Source organism: Mya arenaria, chromosome 11 (genome assembly GCF_026914265.1).
Source record: "Mya arenaria isolate MELC-2E11 chromosome 11, ASM2691426v1".
NCBI lineage: Eukaryota > Metazoa > Mollusca > Bivalvia > Myida > Myidae > Mya > Mya arenaria.
The window spans coordinates 20,402,516-20,425,510 of NC_069132.1; the positions used below are offsets into that span (position 1 = coordinate 20,402,516).

The window sequence follows — 22,995 nt, forward strand, 5'->3', positions numbered from 1 at the left end:
AATAATCATGCGTCCACTGACGACGAACACCAAAAAATAAACATGGCTGCGCCCATGTCGGCTTTTCAACATTCGTCTGTTCGCCCATTTAAACAAGAAAGTTCACCATTTGAACAAGAACAAGATGCCAATACAGCGTTATCCGATCTTGATAGAGGTAATTTCGTAGTTTAAAATACAATGGTGCACTTCCCCTAGGTTAAAGGTTTACCTTACTGGTGCCAGTTTTTTGGTAATTTTGTACCCTTGAATAATTAAGGAGGCCCGAGACACCTAATTTTCTGACAGGTTCAGACACCCAATTTGTTTGAAACTAGCAACGATAATGTGCATAAAGGGAACTTTTTTAACATTTGGATATTCATTTTGTTGCTTAAACGCCACATACCAATGTAAAATATATTCTTCAGCTGTTACTCCACAAAACTTAACACTTCATTGATAAATAAAAACACAAAAGTTACGTATTACTTTTTTAGCCAATACCTTTTGTGTTTACACTTGAGTGTTTCATGAAACCCTAATTCAGCATCACCATTTTTTCCTTCACGTACAAATTGTTTAGTATCAAAAGTGGGTAGTTGTTCTGATCAGGATTCCGGGTTAAAGCATATAGCGTCTATAAAAATCATAAAAACAAGAAATATTACCAGATAATGTTATTTTATATTAGTTCCGTACACAAAAAATAAATATCCAACTTATAATTATGAGTTTGACGGCTTTTCTTCATTTCATTCTGTCAAAACATAACGATATATACATGAAGGGCACCTGCAAGGCTTCAGGGCACAGTTTTAAATCGCTCGGAACATTTCGGCCATGGCGGAGTTGTTACGATTGTATAACGAGGTCTATCTCGAAGCTTTGTCGGAGGAGGCCGAGTTATTACGATTGTATCGAGTTGTTCCCCTTCGCATAATTGTTTTCTGTGTCAGTCAACTTTCGTTTTATTGGAAAGGTAAACAACTTGTTTTAATGCATTAAATGCTTGTTTAGTGCAAAATAGCATTTCACTTACATGGTAAAATATGAATATAACTCTTTATGATCAATTTCAACCATAAAATACTTCACTTAAAACAATTTCAATATTTTTAAAACACCCCTGTTTTTTGCACATTCCCGTTTAGACGTTAGGGATTGGAAGAATCACGTATAACACGTCTAATATTTTAGACTATATCTAGCAGGTGCCCCTTATCTGTCCACTCTATTTACTTAGCACTGGGATCTATCATTCTTGGCTAGGAAAACAAGAAGTTGGATATGGATAGTCGCCAAATAAAAATCAAAGACTCTAAATTCTGCCACACATTTTCGCGATGTGAATGCTGTCATTAATTTTTTGTGATGTGGTGTACGGTAAGCAGTGCTTCAGAGCCATTTCCCCAATAGAAATTATGCAATTGCATGTATTTGCAAGTGGTTTTAGAGCTTTCTCGCAAAATGACATGCATTAAAAATCATTACATAAGCTGCAGCTTCATCTTTTTGCTTGTATCCATAACAAAATGAAGGTCTAAATGTTTCATTTACTTATTCGTAGATTGATTGATGGAGATGTGTGAATAACGCTCTTAAATTTAACCTCAGAAATCTAGAGTATTTATGGGGAAAACCCAATACACACATTGAAGCACTACAATCAGACAATGTGGAACCATAATGTCACATCCATTACCAGTGCAGAGTGCACTGGCATCCATTACTTATACAATGTATCTGGTAATTGAATAGCCTAGTTTGACTATCAAGTGCTCTGCTTTTGATCTGAGACTGAGAAGATAAATATGCACTTGCAGAATTTTGCAAGCTTGGGCAACAGTGACAAGCAATAATTAAAAATTGGTATTATGTGAGTCCAGTTTCGAACCCTGTATTGAAAAGCAAAAATTTACTTAGATTTAAATGATTGTTGGCGTTTACAAGAACTTGTAAAGTGAATTAAAATTATGATTTCAAGTAACAGATATACATGTAAGTTGATGTAACCATGTCAAGCTGTTTGCCTTTTTTCGCTAACAGAGATTTTTTTTTGATAGGATTGAGATCCATGAAGGTTGGTGTACAGTGTGAGGCTGTGGTGCGATTCCCAAAGCTGTTTGAAAAGTACCCATTTCCCATCCTCATCAATTCTGCTTTCCTTCGACTGTCTGATGTATTCAGATCAGGGTAAGTTTGTAATCCAGTGTATTTTTGTTTATGAAAGATTATATATATATATATATATATATATATATATATATATATATATATATATATATATATATATATATATGTTCTAGTCTATTAAGCAAGCAAACAAGAAAATGCAATTTAAAACAGTCATTGAAATGAGACTTTTGAATTAACAATCCCCACTACTTACATAAGTGCTTGCAATCAAAGTCTATAAACAAGCCCTGCTATATAAAACCAAGAAGTTAAGCAAGCCTGGAAAGCATTTTATCAGTGCAGGGCTTGCTTGGCTTGTGCTTATCTTGACCACTGATTTAATAAATGTTTATTTCGGTCTGCTGAATTTTGATGAAAATTTGTTTGTTAAGAATCTAAGCCTTAAAATATATAATAATATAGCTGCTAAGCATCTTACATTTGTACTTCACTGAATTTTCTGTTGTTTTTTTACAATTGAGATTCATTCTACAGGAATAATTTTATCCGCTGGTGTATCCTGCGTGTGACAGCAGAGAGTGGGAAACACCTTGACAAGATTCTCAATGTGGAGGAGTTCATGCGGAGGATATTTGCTGTCTATCACAGCAATGACCCAGTGGCCAGGGCTGTAACACTAAGGTAAAGAAAGCATTGTTCAGTCACTCTTAATGTTCATAACTGCAAGGATTGTTGGGTCAATAAGGCCCAGTACCTGAAAGGCTGTGTCCAAAAAGGCCCAGTCCCTGAAAGGCTCTGTCCAAAAAGGCCCAGTACCAAGAAGGCTCTATCCAAGAAGATCCTGTCTGAGTCTCTAGTCTATGCAAACCATAGAGCATGTATTCTCAGATTGATTTTTGACGAGCATGCTTGCGGTGAGCATGACATAGTTGTCACAATGGCGTATCCATGTATGTGCATGCCTGCGTCTGACTGTCTGGACTGAATTTGTCTTGGCTGTATTTTGACCGTTTTTCTAAAAACTTGCCATTGAGGTTCACCATGATGAGGAGCCATGTCACGCACAAGACCCAGGGGTGTACCTGGATTAAGATCATACTTAAAAGTTAAATGTCAAAATGAGAACTTTTGTTCTGGTTTAAACAGTATTTATTCATATGATGTTATTAATGCGTATAATTGATATGTCTGGCCTGGAATGAACCTTATCTTTACAGTGCATTTATAGGAATTTTTAAAAACTTGCCATGGAGGTTTACCATGCTGAGGCAAAGTGTCGCATATGCTACGTATTGTTCAACTTCATGTTATTCTGTATTGCACTTGCATGGAAGAGCATTATGGCTGTGTCAAAGGCTCTTCAAATGGGCTCGACATGGTGCCACTTGGCGTCTAGGTAAAAATACTGATTATTTGCATTTATGCTATAATGAAACTAAAAGATATCTTAGTTTATTTATGTTCAGTGTCCTGTAAAAAATATTTCTAACACTTGGTTTTGTTTTTAATGTGCCAACCATACTTATTTTATTTTTATATTGTAAAATATTATAAGTTTTTTATATAGGTTACTGTTAAATTTCCTAGTACCTTTTTCATAAATAAACAAATGTTAGTTTTTTAATACTGGGCCTTTCTGGTACTGGACCTTTCTGGTACGGTGTCTTTCTGGTACTGGGCATTTTAGATCCGCATTCCTGCATACATCCCATCAATTTTCAGAGTTAAATGATACGATCTCATAAAGATTAAAGATACATTTTGATTGATTTCTTTGTTCATTTATTTTAAGATACTACAGGCTAGTGTCCAGTGTGTGAGAGCCGCTAAATAATATATTCCATATTTAAAGTTAAGGTTTGGCATATCGATTTTTTATTGCAGGGTGTATGGGTATTGCATTTTTGTCATTTTTGCCATTCCAGAGCCCTTGGGAACATTTCCCTGATCATAGCGGAGAGGAAGAACATTCACCACAGTATTGTGGTCAGTCTTGACTCTCACGATGCTGTAGAGGTGCAGGCAGCCATCTTTGCTGCACAGAAGTTCTCTGAGCAATCGAGGTTTGAATGTGTTCAACTTGTAACAAATGGTTTCAGTCTCATTTTGGAAAACTTAAGCCTCATAAACTGTGACATGTGTTTATTTACATTTTGCTATGGGAAGGATGAATTATGGTAGTACAATTGTATGTTTCAATGAATAAATGATTAATCCAGTATAAACAGTTGATCAATTTATACAGTACAAACAGTTGATCAATTAATCAAGTATTTCCAGTTGATCAATTTATCCAGTACAAACAGTTGATCAATTAATCAAGTATTTCCAGTTGATCAATTTATCCAGTACAAACAGTTGATCAATTAATCCAGTATAAGTAGTTGACCAACAATTCTAGTATAAATAGTTGATCAATCAATCCAATATAAGCAATTGACCAATAAATCAAGGTTTTTTTCAGTGTGTTTGCAGGAAACATTTGTGACCGTATCTCAGAGATGATTCACAGTGTGGCAACGCCAGTGGACCTGAAACTCTCCCTCATACCCATCCTACAGTATATGCACCATGACGTCGCCATGGCAACCAAGGTATATATAGCTTTGGCTTTTTTGAATCTGATTATCATAAATGAAATTGCACTGTTTGGCTAGCATCTGACAAAGTACTTTTTGCGTAATATCATTATAGTAAGGGTATTAGGTTGAGGCATGTTGTTGTGCAAAAGGGGGTCAACAATTTCATGATCTGTCTGTAACTTGGCCCTGCAAAGGGGTTTTTATGCCCCCACAAAGTGGCGGCATATAGGGTTGCCCTTGTCCGTACGTACGTCTGTCTGTCTGTACGTACGTACGTCCCGAAGATTGTTTCCGATCTAATTCTTGAAAACCGTTTGTCCAATCCTCACCAAACTTTAAACACATGTTTGTGACCATAATATCTTGATCAAGTTCGATAGTCATGGAAATCGCTTTAGTCATTTAGGAGTTACGGCCCTTTTTTGCCAAAAATACTTCAAAAATATATGTTTCCAATCTAATTCTTGAAAAGTATGTGTCCAATCCTCACCAAACTTTACATACATGATTGTGACCATAATATCTTGATCAAGTTCGATAGCCATGGAAATCGCTTTTGTCATTTAGGAGTTATGGCCCTTTATTTGCAAAAAAAGACTTGAAAAATACGTCCCGAAGATTGTTTCCGATCTAATTCTTGAAAACTGTTTGTCCAATCCTCACCAAACTTTTAACACATGTTTGTGACCATAATATCTTGATCAAGTTCGATAGCCATGGAAATCGCTTTAATCATTTATCCTGAATAATCATTATGGCTTATTTTCTGTGACAAAAAATCGAAGTGGGGGCATCCGTGTCCTATGGACACATTTCTAGTTAAATAAGTTATTGACATGGCACATATGTGCACCATAAGAAGATGGCGTGTAACTTTCAAGACTCATGTCTACAGTTCAAAGGTCAAGGTCACACTTTAAAAGTCATTGGTCAAAATTCCTTGTATTTTGGCTTGTCTTGGCTGTAACTTGGCCATGCATAGGGGGACTTTAAAATAACTTGGCACAAATGTTCAGCAGTAGCTGGCATGCCGCCAATATACCAATATCAGTTGAATGTTTGTTACAATACTTGGACAACCCTTCACAAAATGTTTCATCAACCTATTCAGCGGCGCGCTCATAACATTAAAAAGTATATAGAGTTATCCCTGTCCATATGTATGCCTATCCATTACTCGTTCAGTTTGCCCAGGCCTTTTTATTGCACAATTTTGAAAACCTGGTTTTCGTCCCATTGCAGCTAGTCTTTGTATGCTATTGTTTCAATGTAACCTGTACTTATGTAAAGAAATGGCTAATTTATAATTCCAGGCTCGGAATGTTTGTATGAGCCTGTTGCTAGGCTATCCAGCAGAGAAGTTCAAGGTCACGACTCTTCGAACAATGTCACAGTTAGCAGTCCTTTCTCTGACGGACATACCAGCACAGGTAGGGCACTTGTTGTTAGTGGTAACTCAAACCTGGAGCAGAAATTTCTTCCTCTTTCAGTATGGTTACTAAATATTTGGATCTCATTCAAATTTATGAAGTTTTCTGCCTATTTCTCTATTAGTTATCCTTAAATTATCTGAAATTGAACTGAATGAACTTGAAATACAACATGACAACAAAGAAAGAGTTGTACTCAATTTTGGAAAAATAACGTTTTAAGTCTTGTAAGTTGAGATTTTTATCAATTTCACTAGTGTGTTGGCATAGATGGTTACTTCACTGACTTGTTAAGTGTGTATGTTGCTATTTGTTTAAGGACAGTAAATTATTCTAAGTGATAAGTAAACAGACAATTATGCAATTAGTTTTTAATTTACCAGAGGTAAGATCTTGCTGTGTTAACGCATATCTACCGTATCCACAAATGAAGCAAGTGTTTGAACTAATAGATGAATGCTAAATTTGGCATATGGTATACTTTATTAAAGTGCTTACGATTTAGCAGACCTCGTAAAATGTTTCTTCAAATCTGAGATGATCACCTCAAAACTTACTGAATTCTGACAAGTATTGTTATTTTTAGGAAATATATCGAATAAATAAAAAAATCTGAATTGAAGGATTTCACACGAATAAGCTCAACTATTTGTATTGTAAGAAATGGCAATGTAGCTTTTAAACTGTTAAAGATATATCCTTAGAAATGTTCAGAGTACTGTACTGGGTATAGCCGTATTATGTACTGGGGATAGTTTCAAAGTTGAGAAATGTGTGTCCTGGTGATAACATGTAAAATGGGACACAAATTGATAGTAACACTGTTAATATACACTTTACATGTATATGTCTATTTCGAACTTTCAAATAATCTGCAAAAAGTGAGAGTACAATTTGATAAGAAATTATTGAGCAAACTTCAGTTAACAACGAGTTTGATCCATGCTCTCCTAAATGAACGTATATATGCATGCTGCGTAAATGTCAAGGTTGGTCACAATGCATTCTTTCTCACTGAAGTGAACGAGCAGAGACCATTATTCTGTTCTAAGTAATACCAACATCGACCCAAGCTTAGAAAAAAGCTTTACGTGTTCCAAATTTGATCACAATATCTCATTCCCTACTGGTGATTTCTGTTTGCAAAAATGTACCTTCTTGAATTACAAAGCAATATTATATATATGAATAGAAAACACCACATAAATTCTACGGCCATATGTTTTGTGTTACTCAATAAATCAGATTACCGGCCTATTTCAAATATTTAGATATTGATGCTTGTGAAAAACACATCATGGTTGACTAATATATATGAATGAAACAGTTTTAAGTGCATACAGATACAAAGAACAACAACATGTTTTTGCTCTCACCCCTCGATATGGACAACATCGAACAATTTCCCTCGAGCTCGCGTATGGATAAATAGCCGTAATCATTATCACAGTCTCGTTTTTCTAAATACATCGTTACTATCCTCAGTCCACTTAATAGCTATCCCCTGTGCAGTTGTTTATTTGCTTCATCTATCCCCAGTACACAGCCAGGGCATCAAAAGGTATGAATATCTCCGTAACAACAAAAGATATCATATTGATATTTTACCCATTACTAGATAATGTAATTACAATGAAATCGCTCGATTCAGTTTTTATTCTTGTTTTCAATTTGTTGATTTATGTTTGAAATTGTACCACATAAATGAACATTTGTGAGCGATCATGCAACTTTCGGCGAGAATTGGGCTATTATACAAAAGAGGAGAAACATTTCCATCATAAACGTATATTGCACAGTATCAAGTAATTCAAAACTCTTCGATTTTGTTAAATATATCACCATAAAAAACAAAACAAATGATAGAAAACTGTCCAAGTGTCAAAATCAAACGCTTATCGATTGATCACTTTTTGAGCTATATCCGGTGTACGTTCCCACACAGTGATACTAGTCCACAAGAATTGAATCACTATTTAAAACAGCTCATGTGTACTGTTGAAAATAAGGGTTTCTGGTATCAGACTGAATGATATCCAACAAGTTTTCATTTACTAATCTATTGATTTCCAAACCTTGTATTTTGGTGATCTGTTTCAGATAAAGCTATTGCTGGATGAGTTATCAAGTGACCCGCGAGGTCATGTGAAGGTCGTATGTCTGCAGGAGTTATGTACCTTGGCTCGCAAAGCCCCACACCTCTGGAATCATGTACATACAGAGGTGGGTTTGCAACATTGTACCATAAAGACTCCTATAATGAGGTTTCAAAATGTATTCATGTTATTAACTATTTTTGTGAAATAATAAGAAAAACTCACACTATCACAATCAATACAAAACAGGTTTTTAGGCTCCTTGCATCATTCTGTCTTTTACATGTATATTTAAAGCTGTTAACCAGTAGATCAGTAGTAGTGCAATAGACTGGAATACAAAAAGTACATGGTTATCTCAAATGTGGGTATCACCAAAAAGTACCGTACATGTTTATCTCGAATGTGAGTAACACCAAAAAGTACATGTTTATCTCGAATGTGACTGATTATCATCATTGCTGCATGTTTGATTTTCAGTACATGTCTCTCTCGTGAGTTTCAGAAACTGTGCCATTATGTCCTGGATGAGGATTCAGTTCCCCGTGCCAGGTTGGCTGTCACCGTTCTTGCGCTGCTCTCCCGAGACCTTACATTTAGGCTAATCTTCAACAAGCATGGTACGACTACATTATTTGACGTTATTTTCATGTAACATCACAAAGATGTATATTTTGTTCAGCCGCTTATCTTTCATACTTTGTTAACATAAACATTTTGTGTATAACACATGTAGTTTGCAAGGACTTGATACCTGTACTGAATATGACAGGCAATTGATCATTGTGATGATTTAAATTTCATGGCTGATACAATTGACACAGAAGAGTTTAAGGGTTTCAATGTTAGACCAACTACAAAGTTCTGGAAATATTGAAAACATTTTAGAGGCTGCAAATTTTCAAACAACGGACTTATTGATATTTTCTTAATCCATTGCAGATCTGGACAGCACACTGATGTCGGTGTGTAACCTGAGTTACGGCAGCGAGGATCCGGTACTGGCCTCCAGTGTGGTTGAGTTCTACACCAACATTGTCATAGCATACCTTGCCACTAGTACGTACAGAATACTGTCTACATCTCTCAAATAGTGCAAAATTATTTCAACCAACAATGATGCTTTCTCAAATGTTAATGACCTTATAACTTATTTCTTTGAAATATGTTCAAATTAAAAAACAACAGGATAGGCCCAAAAACAGGATAGGCCCAGTAGGACTACTGCTACACCTTGTTGTTGTCAGTCCTAAATCACTTGGCAAGAGAGACAACACAACCAAGATCAATATAGGAATAATTATGCCCCCCTTCGAAGAAGAGGGGTATATTGCTTTGCACAAGCATGTCGGTATGTCGGTCGGTCGGTCCGTCGGTCCGTCGGTAGACCAAAGCTTGTCCGAGTGATAACTCAACAATTCCTGGACGTATGGTCATCAAACTTCACATGAAGGTTGGGCCTGACCAGTAGATGACCCCTATTGATTTTGGGGGTCAAAGGTCAAGGTCACAGTGACCTTTAATGGTAAAATAATTTTAAAGCTTGTCCGAGTGATAACTCAACAATGCCTGCACCCATGGCCCTCAAACTTGACATGGAGGTTGGACCTGACCAGTAGATGACCCCTATTGTTTTGGGGGGTCATCAGGCCAAGGCCAAAGGTTGAATGGTAAAAGGTCGTCCGAGTGATAACTTGACAATGCCTGCACCCATGGCCCTCATAATTGAATTGGAGGTTGGGGCTGACCAGTAGATGACCCCTTTTGTTTTTGGGGGTCATCGGGCCAAAGGTCAAGGTCACAGTGACCATGAATGGTAAAGGGTTGTCCGAGTGATATTTACAATGCCTGCACCCATGGCCCTCATAATTGAATTGGTGGTTGGGCCTGACCAGCAGAAGACCCCTATTGTTTTTGGGGGTCATCGGGCCAAAGGTCAAGGTCACAGTCACCTTGAATGGTTAAAGGTTTTCCGTGTGATAACTTGACAATGCCTGCACCCATGGCCCTCAAACTTGACTTGGAATTGGGCCTGACCAGTACATGACCCCTTTTGTTTTTGGGGGTCATCTGGCCAAAGGTCAAGGTCTCAGTCACCTTGAATGGTAAAAGGTTGTCCGAGTGATAACTCGACAATGCCTGCACCCATGGCCCTCAAACTTGACTTGGAGAATTGGCCTGACCAGGAGATGACCCCTATGGTTTTTGGGGGTCATCTGGCCAAAGGTCAAGGTCACAGTGACCTGGAATGGTAAAAGGTTGTCCGAGTGATAACTCGACAATGCCTGCACCCATGGCCCTTTAACTTGACTTGGAGGTTGGGCCTGGCCAGAAGATGGTCCCTATTGATTTTAGGGGTCATTGGGCTAAAGGTCAAGGTCACAGTGACCTGGAATGGTAAAAGGTTATCCGAGTGATAACTCGACAATGCCTGCACCCATGGCCCTCAAACTTGACTTGGAGGTTGGGCCTGGCCAGAAGATGGTCCCTATTGATTTTAGGGGTCATTGGGCCAAAGGTCAAGGTCACAGTGACCTTGAATGATAAAAGGTTGTCCGAGTGATAACTCAAAAATGCCTGCAACCATGGCCCTCAAACTTGACATGGAGGTTGGGCCTGACCAGTAGATGACCCCTATTGATTTTAGGGGTAAATGTCAAGGTCACAGTGACCTTGAAAGCGAACTCGACAATTCCTGGACCTATGGTCATCAACTTGACATGAAGGTTGGACCTGCCCAGTAGATGACCCCTATCGACTTTGGGGGTCATCAGGCCAAGGTCAATGTCACAGTAACCTTTAACGCAAAAAAGTTAACAAATCTTCTCCCACTGATATCTCAACAATGCCTGAACCTATGATCATTAAACTTGACATGGATGTTAAGCCTGACCAGTAGATCACCCTTATTGATTTTAGGATTCATAGAGCCAAAGGTCAAGGTCAAAGTGATCTTGAATGGTAAAAGGTTGTCCGAGTGATAACTCAACAATGCCTGAACCCATGGCCTTCAAACTTGACTTGGAGTTGCATCTGACTTGTAGATGACCCCTTATGATTTAAGGGGTCATTGGGTCAAAGGTCAAGGTCACAGTGACCTTGAACGGAAAAAAACTTGTCTGTGATAACTTGACAATGCCTGCACCCATGGCCCTCGAACTTAACATTAAGGTTTCTGGTGACCAGCTGATGACTCTGGATTTTGAGTTCATAGAGTAAAAGGTCATGGTCATAACACACTCTATCCTCACACTTTAATGGTCATAATCTTAAAACTGGGGGGGGGGGGCATAATGTTTGACAAACATCTCTTGTTTAAGAGAATATGTACATGTACCAATGACAGATCTAGATCAAATTCTTAAATAGTTGCTACTACCGGTAAAGCTAGGAGTAAGAACCTATAGTGTAGGTGGATCATATTGATATTCAGTAGAATTCATCACAAATTTCTGTTCTGTTGGCTTGTACATGTAGTAGTGTCATCCTTTTATTAGTAGTATGAGGTTTGATTACCTTTTCACTACTCTTCTAGAGAACACAGAACACTGGGGCGGGACCAGCCTGGTGGATGGGGTGGCCACAGCCATACAGACACAGATACTGGTCCATCTCATAGACCCTGAACACATCACTCAGCTCAAGGTAGCAAACTTTGGATGAACATTGCTGCTTACCTACATGTTGTTTAACTTTTGTTTCAGTTTTATGACCATAAATCCACATGTCGTTAGAAGAAGTATCCTGAGTGGTGGAATTTTAAAAAACTTTGTGCACAAGGATACACCTACATTTTGAATGTTCTTCATGATAAAGCATCTGGGAATGCAAATAAGGCTAACGCATATTCATACAAACTACTTTTGGTGACATCACTGTATAGATGCATGATATCCAACAATCAACAAATTTTGATTTGACTCATACAATTGTTTACATTAGTAATCTTACAATGCATTATGCCTTTTCATCAGTAAACAAATGTCCAGAGCCAAGCTGTATTAATAAATTTCTGTGTAATGATATAACAAAATACTGAATCATTTTTTATGCCCCCCTTCCAAAAAGAAGGGGTTTATAAAATTGCACATGTCAGTTGGTAGGTCGGTTGGTAGGTAGTTCGGTAGACCAAAGCTTGTCCGAGTGATAACAAATCCTGGACTTATGTTCCTCAAACTTGGAGTTTGGTCTTGACCAGTAGATGACCCCTATTGATTTTGATGTCTCAAAGGTCAAGGACCCTGTGACCTTGAATGTTAAAAGCTTGTCGGAGTGATAACTTGACAATGCCTCCACCTTTGGTCCTCAAACTTGACTTGGAGGTTGGGAGTTTTACCGACCGAAAGTGCATACATCACTACAAGGCTGTAACAGAATATTCAATTCTTAAATGAACAGGTTCTGTGAATGTAGATTTTCCTTCTAATACATTCTACTTATATCAATTTCATTTGTTACCATTTCATTTCAGGTGTGCCTGAAGTGTGCTGTACAAATGGTGAAATCCCAGCCCAAAACTGCAGACATGTTCGTAACCTGCATCACCAGCATGCTGCCTGATGTCTCAGGTATGTTTTATTTGAACTACCAAAAACAAAACGTATAGACCGAGGATAACCATATGTGAATCTAAGAATTGCCAAACGTGAGTCCAAATATTGGCAATATGTTAGTCAAAGAATTGCCAAACATGAGTCCAAATATTGGCAAGATGTTAGTCAAAGAATTGCCAAACGTGAGTCCAAATATTGGCAAGATGTTAGTCAAAGGATTGACAAATGTGAGTCCTTGATGTGAGAACGTGATTGTCAAACGTTAGTCCAAGTGAGAATGCTATGCGAATGTTTGTCTTTGGACATTCATCAGAAATAAGCTTTGCCATACAAGCATCACATTTATGTCCATTGCTTGTAGCTTCAGTGCTGTGTGAGTCGGTGACAGCCATTGGATCTTTGAAGCAAACCCTAATGCCCAAGTTGGTTGTCCACACCACTTTTCTGAATTTCAATGCCTGCAAGATTACCATTTTCATACAGCTTACTATAGTATCCTTCTTTCTTACATCATTCATATACAACAGATCACTATTCCGTCATTTTCAGTTCATGTAGCAGCAGTGTTGTGTGAAGCGTTGGCAGCTATTGGCTCGGTGAATCAGGCCCTCCTACAGAAGTCAGTCATACCACAGCTCCTGTCTCTTCTCCAGTCTTCCACATTTGAAGATACACAGCCTCACCAGATGCAGGTACACATCATGCTTTTGAGTATTCGTTTGAAATGAAGTTTGTATACTATGAAGACAAATTTAATGCTACTCCTCCAAATGCAACAGAAACAGTGCCATCAAGTTTGGTAAAGCGCTGTGAAATAATTTGTAGGCATGAAATCTCATGTTTTTTAAAAAAATGACAATTTCATAGGTACTTAAAATTGTGGATTTTCATGTTATAAAAAAGATGCGCTGTTCTCATACTATTTATCATGATCTACGTCATGCAGTCTATGCTTTTGCTACAGTGGGACAATATGCCAATTAGCACAGATACCCATGTCAATTATCACTCGATTGGTAAATTAAGATTCATAAATAAAGATGCACCCACGTCAAGGATATAAAAAATCGAGCAATTAAATGTCAATTAAGCATTTTTGCATACTGTGAACACATTATTGAGTAAGGATAAACCTTATAAATAGTCAATTAAATATTTGATCAAAGTCATGTGTGCCACTTTGCCAACTCTCAAACACAGTCATGATGTTAATTATCAGCACATTTAACCTGTTTCTGCGCAGGAAGTTAATAATCAGCTTTTTTAAATGTTGCTGCAATGTCATACAAAAACATTGAATGCAAGTTATTATCTTTAATCTATTATTATGGAAGTTAAATAATATATCAGATATTCATAGTAGTGCAAACAATGATTTATACACAGTATACCACGACCATGTATATTTCATGTGAATACATCTATACCCTTTTACATAGGCAGCATTATTTGAGAATTTAAGGTCCAATTTTCATTCAGGTCTTTATTGAGATCTTGAATTCTTGGATTACCAAATCAACAGAAATCACAAAAGTTAATGTTCCAAGAATATAAATGATTTCACAGTATTTGCTCCCTCTTAGGTGTACCTATGTACAGTACTGTTCCAAGTGGCAGAGGGGTCACCCATCCCTGGTCGGGCAGAGGAAGTGATGATCTCATGTTTCCAGGCAGCTGACCCCTGGCTGGGCTACAAGCTCGCCCGCCAGGCCATGAGGTACGGCCAGAGTGGAGTCGCTCACAGGCTGCTGCAGGGGCTTGCATTACAGGTAATTGTGGAATGATTTAAAAATATCAGAAATATTGTTTGCCTTGATTATGATGTATCATAATTTAACATGACATTCAAAGGAGAATTAAACATGACAGAATTAAACATGACAATGTGTTCATATCTGAAATGTCAAGTTTAAGAAAAACACTTTTCTGTATCTGAAATCTAGCAATTGTTAAAATCCATGCTTCAAACATCAATTGTAATGTTTAGTCAACATGAAGCATGCATTGTGGAATACAGAAAAATAGATTGAAGTATCACTATGTGGAATTCTATCTGTACTTTCTGATTTGCTTATTTTTTTATATTTCAATTCACTTCATTTCTAACACTGATCTATCCACTCTATTGCCAGGTGTCTTCTGAACACTTTCACTTCTGGCTGTGTGGTCTGCGGGAGGTGTGTGCTGGTGAGAGGAAGCTCCAGGCCAGAGAAGACAACCCAATAACCACCATACAGGGTGCTCTCTCACACTACCACCGCGCCATTGCTGCCATCAAGGTAGGCTAAAGGGAGAACTGTTAAAAATATTCCAGTGTAAGGTACCTGATTTTGAAATCAGCTAGATCATAAATTAAGTCCTCCTTTTCCAGGCTGTAGTCTATATAATGTCCTCATATTCCAGGCTGTGGTGTATATAATGTCCTCATATTTCATGCTGTGGTGTATATAATTTCCTCATATTCCAGGCTACAGTCTATAAAATGTCCTCATATTCCAGACTGCGATGTATATAATGTCCTCATATTTTAGGCTGTGGTGTATATAATGTTCTCATATTCCAGGCTGTGGTGTATATAATGTCCGCATATTCACGGCTACAGTGTATAAAATGTCCTCATATTCCAGACTGCAGGGTATAAAATGTCCTCATATTCCAGGCTGCGGTGTATATAATGTCCTCATATTCCAGGCTGTGGTGTATTTAATGTCCTCATGTTCCAGGCTGCAGTGTATATAATGTCCTCATAATCCAGGCTGTGGTGTATATGATGTCCTCATATTCCAGGCTGCAGTGGATATAATGTCCTCATATTCCAGGCTGCGGTGTATATAATGTCCTCATAATCCAGGCTGTGGTGTATATGATGTCCTCGTATTTCTGGCTGCGGCGTATATAATGTCCTCATTTTCCAGGCTACAGTGTATATAATGTCCTTGTATTCCAGGTTGCGGTGTATATAATGTCCTCATATTCCAGGCTGTGGTGTATATAATGTCCTCGTATTCCAGGTTGTGGTGTATATAATGTCCTTATATTCCAGGCTGCAGTGTATATAATGTCCTTGTATTCCAGGCTGTGGTGTATATAATGTCCTCATATTCCAGGCTGCGGTGTATATTATGTCCTCATATTCCAGGCTGCGGTGTATATAATGTCCTCATATTCCAGGCTGCAGTGTATATAATGTCCTTGTATTCCAGGCTGTGGTGTATATAATGTCCTCATATTCCAGGCTGTGGTGTATATAATGTCCTCATATTCCAGGCTGCAGTGTATATAATGTCCTCATAATCTAGGCTGTGGTGTATATAATGTCCTCATATTCCAGGCTGCAGTGGATATAATGTCCTCATATTCCAGGCTGCGGTGTTTATAATGTCCTCATAATCCAGGCTGTGGTGTATATAATGTCCTCGTATTTCTGGCTGCGGTGTATATAATGTCCTCATTTTCCAGGCTACAGTGTATATAATGTCCTTGTATTCCAGGTTGCGGTGTATATAATGTCATTGTATTCCAGGCTGTGGTGTATATAATGTCCTCATATTCCAGGCTGTGGTGTATATAATGTCCTCATATTCCAGGATGCAGTGTATATAATGTCCTCATAATCCAGGCTGTGGTGTTTATAATGTCCTCATAATCCAGGCTGTGGTGTATATAATGTCCTCGTATTTCTGGCTGCGGTGTATATAATGTCCTCATTTTCCAGGCTACAGTGTATATAATGTCCTTGTATTCCAGGTTGCGGTGTATATAATGTCCTTGTATTCCAGGCTGTGGTGTATATAATGTCCTCATATTCCAGGCTGTGGTGTATATAATGTCCTCATATTCCAGGATGCAGTGTATATAATGTCCTCATATTCCAGGCTGCAGTGGATATAATGTCCTCATATTCCAGGCTGCGGTGTATATAATGTCCTCATATTCCAGGCTGTGGTGTATATTATGTCCTCGTATTCCAGGTTGTGGTGTATATAATGTCCTCATTTTCCAGGCTACAGTGTATATAATGTTCTCATATTCCAGGCTGCGGTGTATATAATGTCCTTGTATTCCAGGCTGTGGTGTATATAATGTCCTCGTATTCCAGGCTGTGGTGTATATAATGTCCTCATATCCTGGCTGCAGTGTATAATTATGTCCTCATATTCAAGGCTGCAGAGTATATAATGTTCTCATATTCCAGGCTGCAGTGTATAATTATTATGTCCTCATATTCCAGGTTGTGGTGTATATAATGTCCTCATATTCCAGGCTGCAGTGTATAATTATTATGTCCTCATATCCCAGGCTGCAGAGTATAATTATTATGTCTTCATATATTCCAGGCTGCAGTGTATAATAATGTCCTCATATTCTAGGCTGCAGTGTATAATAATGTCCTCATATTCCAGGCTGCAGTGTAAAATAATGTCCTCATATTCCAGGCTGCAGTGTATATAATGTCCTCATATTTCAGGCTGCAGTGATATAATGTTCTCATATTTCAGGCTGCAGTGTATATAATGTTCTCTTATTTCAGGCTGCAGTGTATATAATGTTCTCATATTTCAGGCTGCAGTGTATATAATGTCCTCATATTTCAGGCTGCAGTGTATATAATGTTCTCATATTTCAGGCTGCAGTATATAATAATGTCATCATATTCCAGGCTGCAGTGATATAATGATCTCATATTTCAGACTGCAGTGTATAATAATGTCATCATATTCCAGGCTGCAGTGGTGCCAAGTTTCTCCCAACAGTTCCAGACAGAGTATATCTCCCTGCGTACATCCCTGCTAGAGTCCCATGGCCAGCTGCTGCGCACGTGTAACACATTCCGCACGTGCCCACCCCCTGCAATCGCCACTGCACAGGCTCAAACCAGCGGCCAGGAAATCACCAAGTATGAGCACATAGTAACACAGGTAGCTATCTTCCTTGTTTACCCTTCAGTTCATTTTAAGGCAGTGTAATGCATGTTCACTGTTTCTTGAAATTATTACAATAACGTGTAGTTTATACAATGTGTATGCAGCAAAAAATAAGTAATAATTGCTTAGGCTGCTATGTTGGTAGCTTAACCCCTGCAGCTTTAGTCACTGCTATTAGGGTGCCCTATTTTTAGGATGAAACAATTAGAAAAACTAAAGTTATATATTAATTTTATTTTGATCCCAATCTGTGTAATTTCAGTTGCGTCGTTGCTGTAAGGAGTATGAGAAAATCAGTGAAGGGCTGGCGTCTCTCTATCAACAGTCCTTCGACGCCGACCCCGCCACCCTCACAAACATACAACAGTATCCTTGCAATGTCTAGAGTTCCATTGCAGTACAATATGTTAAAAAATGGAATTCTAGCACCAGGTGAAGCTCTTTTCTACAAAGCCGAAAGCATATTTGTGTACATAAATTGCAAACAAAATTGACATGTTTTATTCCTTGACCCCCAAACCGACTACAGACAAGCTGTGAGCTGATGAAGTTGGCCCTTTCTTCCATTGCTCAGACCAGCCAGGATGGGTAGGTGTTGTGTTACTCTTTCAAAGTGAATACAACTTGATAATCGTTTTCCCAACCATCCAACCTGCTTAATTAATCAAGTTAGAAAAGCTCTTCCTTAAGTCAATATTTTAGTAAATACTTCATACATTAAAATGAAATTTTAGACAGGTGTTCCCAACTGTTCAACCTACTTATTTAATCAAGTATGATAACTCTTTTTTGCATATGATGCAAATAATGTGTTTTTATTATTCAACTTAGAAATTCTGGTTAAGGTTTTGCATGTAAGCACACATAAGTTAACATCTCAACAACTTCATGGCATATTGCATTGAAACTTAATGCAAGGATTTTCGACCATCCAACGTACTTACTTTATCAAACTAGATAAAACTATTTTGCATTTTAATCCAAAGATTTCCCATTATTATTGGACTTCGAAATTCTTGTTAAAAGCTGTGAAATAGTCTCTGCAACAGCTCTTGTTAAGGACTGTTTAGAAAAAGATTATCTTTCCTGTTGCTTTTCAGTATCTTAAAAACCACAAAACAAATTCCTGTTGTTGTTTGTAAATTATCTCCAATTTAATACACTGATCTTCCATATCCAGTCAAGCGCTATTAGCGGACAAGATGGTTCTTGGTGTAGGGGAGGTAACTGGGGACAGGTTCAAGCAGCTACTCAACACAGTCCACACAGAGTTAGCTACCTTGCTCCACACTGAGGGCACACAGGTCATCTCGTATAAGGTAGGAACCTTCTATGGTCATTTTTGCCTTTTATCAATAACATACACACAAGCATCACTGTGTTCAATTATATTTTGTAAGTTTATTTAAAAATGTCAATTGGCTGTCATTTACAAATATATAAAACATGAATTATTAAGAAAGAACATGTATTTTTGTCCATGGCTTCAAAGAGAGTTTTACATACGAAACTTTTTTTTGCCACTTTTTATTCAAAAGTTTCTCATGCGAGCCTATTGTGATTTTTTATAATGTTTTACATGCCATGAGACCACTGATGTACATTTCATTTTGCTGTGTTTACAGCACTTGGAGTTCCTACAGCAGTCTGCAGCTAGACTGGCGATGTCAGCCTGCTGTTTTCCTCGCTACTTTTTCCAGAGTCTCCAACAGACTGCACTTAAGGTGGGCTGCATTTTGTTACACAGAATTGCCATCACAAGCCTTTTGCTTGAAGATGGGTTTCTTTTTACCCATATCAAAGGAAGACTTTATTGGTCAATGCTAACCTTAAACATGTATGTTGCTTATGAATTTTTTTAGCCAAATTTATTTCTATCCACCGGCATATTTGTATGACTCAGTTTTAAACACTGCATATTAAAAAGCATATCAACTATGTGTTTTTCAGCTGGCAATATCTCCCCAGCAGACAGCCACAGAGCCCATTCTTGTACAGAATGACACATTCCTGACCTTGAAGGTGGAGGGTGTGATCCAGCACGGCCCCCGACCCGGGCTTTACCGAGGGATACATGCAATTGGCATCACAGTCAACTCCAGTATCCTCACAAGGACCCTCTCCAACTCTGATGTCAAGGTTTGTCATGCTTGTTATCCCATGCATGTACATGTCTGGGATGTCTTTGTCATTGTAGACTGAAAGTTTTGTTTGCTTATGAAGCTAATTGAACGTTAAGATTTTTAGACATAAAGAATGATTGTGTTCTATACCTTTTGTTAACTGGCATTTGTTAAGCATAAAAATTGAGAAGACATAACACTTTACATCATACTAGTAGTAGTGCATGCATGCACTAGATTTTGGAATAGCTTTAACTTGGATTAGAATTTAAGTTTACTGTTTTTGCAATCTGATATTTTACAAAACGCAATGAAATATCGAAGGAATTAATCACTGATAATCATTATGTCTTAGGGTACCGAGTCTACGGTGAACCACCTGGAGCAGAACGTTGAGCCCCACAATGACTACTTCACTGTCAGTTTCCTTCTCCGCTTCCCAGTCCTTGGCCTGCATACCCTCAACATCGAGGCAGCCATCTTGGATGGGGGTGGAGTCACATGGCATACAGGTCCTCGTGTCACGCTTCAGGTGAAGTCATACGATGATGCTATCCAGCGTCAGCAGCAGACGCGACAACCACAGCGACCAGGGTTCTCTAAGCTGATACAACCCTGAGCCTTGTGGAAGGGACTGATGGAGTCTGGTTTAAAATTACCGTGAAATGACAGATAGAGTAGGACAGATTTTGCCTTACACAGAGGTTTAACACACAGAGGGAAATACCATTGGGCATTTGTTAACATGTAAATATTGTCAACGGTTGAAATGGCAATTCGGGTGTACATGGACACTAGGATAGTGGAGTTGTGGGGTGGGGACTTGAGTGCCAAGCTAAGCCAAGTCAGTGACAGGATTGTTCATAGCTTACTTTACCAGGGGTGGTGAAAACATGTTTCATGTATAAAATTGTAACCAAGCTTTACTTGCAAACTGTTTGGAAGTGTTTCCATAGTCTGATTCATAAACAAACTTGGTATATGTACATCAGTCTTCATGTGTATTGCTGTTAAGACTGTTTGAGTGGTAATCTCATCATAATGAAATTGTGTTGCCCTAAAACCAATCAGATTAAACAGTTTATACATCAAATATGTTTTCGTTTTGTTTATTAGGTTACATCACTCATGTAACATGTATTTTATCCATGTGGATAAACTTTTTATGCCCCCGAAGGTGGGCATATTAAAATTGCACCGTCTGTCTGTCCGTGTGTCCGGCTCAATAACTCGTGTCCGGGCTGTAACTTTCTCTTGTATGGACAGATTAAAATAACTTGCCACATGTGTTTGACATACCAAGACGATGTGTCGCTACATGACCGGTGTCCCTACCTCTAAGGTGAAGGTCACACTTAGGTATTTATTCACAATGGAATGCTGCATATAAGGACATAGAGTATAGGCTGTCGTGTCCGGGCTGTAACTTTTTCTTGTATGGACAGATTTTAAAATTACTTGCCACATGTGTGCCACATACCAAGATGACGTGTCGCATGCATGACCCGTGTCCCTACCTCTAAGGTCAAGGTCACACTTAGGTGTTTATTCACAATGGAATGCTGCATATAAGGACAAAGAGTATAGGTTGTCGTGTCCGGGCTGTAACTTTTTCTTGTATGGACAGATTTTAAAATAATTTGCCACACGTGTTAGACATACCAAGACAATATGAGTGCAAGACCCGTGTCCCTACCTCTAAGGTCAAGGTCACACTTAGGTGTTTATTCACAATGGAATGCTGCATAAAAGGACATAGAGTATAGGTTGTTGTGTCCTGGCTGTAACTTTTTCTTGTATGGACAGATTTTAAAATAACTTGCCATATGTGTTTGACATACCAAGATGAGGTGTCGCGTGCAAGACCCATGTCCCTACCTCTCAGGTGAAAGATACACTTAGTGTTTATTCACAATGGAATGCTGAATATAAGGACATAAGAGTGTGGGTTGTCAAGTATGGGTGGTATTTTTTTATGTTCAGTGGCAATTTAAAATAACTTGCCATATGAATTTGACACGTAAAGGCAAGATCAACTTTTCATGTACTGACCTTGTTCATAGGTCAATGTTACATTCGGGGGCATTCGTCACATACTGTGACAGCTCTTGTTTTGATATAAATTATGAAATTTTGCAATTCTGTTATGTGATATAAAGTTTGAATATGTTTTCATTTGTTTCATTGCCAGTTGTGTGAAAGTGAATCACCACTATCTCTTAAACTTTAAGAATAAGTTTAGATAAAAAATAATGAGCTATTGAAAGATATGCTCATGTGACATTGAAAGTGTGTGTAGATCATTATGAATAAATAACATCAAAACATTCTGCATGATGGCAGAACTTGTTGGTATTTTAATTTGAGAAAAATTTAACATTTGTTTACCGTATGCAAAAAGTTAGTTTTTTTTTACCCCAAAAGTCTGAATCTCATTGCAGCAAGTATTTCAGACTTTAAATTTTGTTTAAAGCTAGAACAGCCTACAAAAGAGGTAGAAAGGTCTTTTGATCAAATATGCAAAAGAAGGGTATTTGGGGAAACTTTCTACATGATCTGTTTTGATACATTTATGGAAGAAATGTTAGTTAACATTCTAATTTGGGAGCTCCTGGTTTTGACTTTTTCGAAAATAAATTATGGTTTGAGAATTCAGATCTTTAGTTTAATTTTAATGTATGACAAACCAAAGTTTTTAAAAACATCATTTAAACTAAAACTGTCTACTTTCACTTTGAACATAAGTATATTTACCTCACTTGAGCATATCCCTAAACTTTGTAAGCATTACATTCATAAGTGTCCTATTTCTTCTTGCCAAATTATTTTACTTTGTTTTACAAAATTATACAAAAAAAAATAAAAATTTTTTTTTTTACTGGAAGTGGGATTTCCATTATTTTCTTTTAATAATATATGTAAAAAAAATATCTCACAAACAAGAATATGTCAGTTGTTTTCATCTTTCCATTAAATGTTTTAAACTCTTTAAAAATAAGAACTTAACACATTTTTTACGAAAACAAATATGGAGTTATTAGCTTAATCAGCATATAAAGAACCTAAAATTAAAATCTGGACCATGCCGTTGTTTGCAATAGATGGAAGAATGCAGGAGTTGTGATAACTGTAAGGTTGGTCTTGAGACCTTGTCATACAACACTTCAA

At 37.8% G+C, this 22,995-nt stretch overlaps 1 protein-coding gene across 1 annotated transcript; it reads left to right on the forward strand.

Annotated features, from left to right (window-relative positions):
• The first annotated feature begins 29 nt into the window (after positions 1 to 29).
• LOC128209826 (integrator complex subunit 7-like) lies at positions 30 to 22,172 on the forward strand. The gene is made up of 21 exons (XM_052914062.1): positions 30 to 157; positions 2,046 to 2,175; positions 2,653 to 2,799; positions 4,044 to 4,181; positions 4,583 to 4,712; positions 6,014 to 6,130; positions 8,231 to 8,353; positions 8,732 to 8,846; positions 9,169 to 9,285; positions 11,762 to 11,871; positions 12,698 to 12,794; positions 13,329 to 13,471; positions 14,363 to 14,548; positions 14,912 to 15,058; positions 17,504 to 17,698; positions 17,967 to 18,072; positions 18,229 to 18,292; positions 18,885 to 19,023; positions 19,330 to 19,428; positions 19,655 to 19,843; positions 20,183 to 22,172. The coding sequence occupies exons 1-21, from the start codon at positions 43 to 45 to the stop codon at positions 20,444 to 20,446; spliced, it is 2,871 nt and encodes a 956-aa protein (XP_052770022.1). The 5' UTR covers positions 30 to 42; the 3' UTR covers positions 20,447 to 22,172.
• The last annotated feature ends 823 nt before the right edge of the window (positions 22,173 to 22,995 follow it).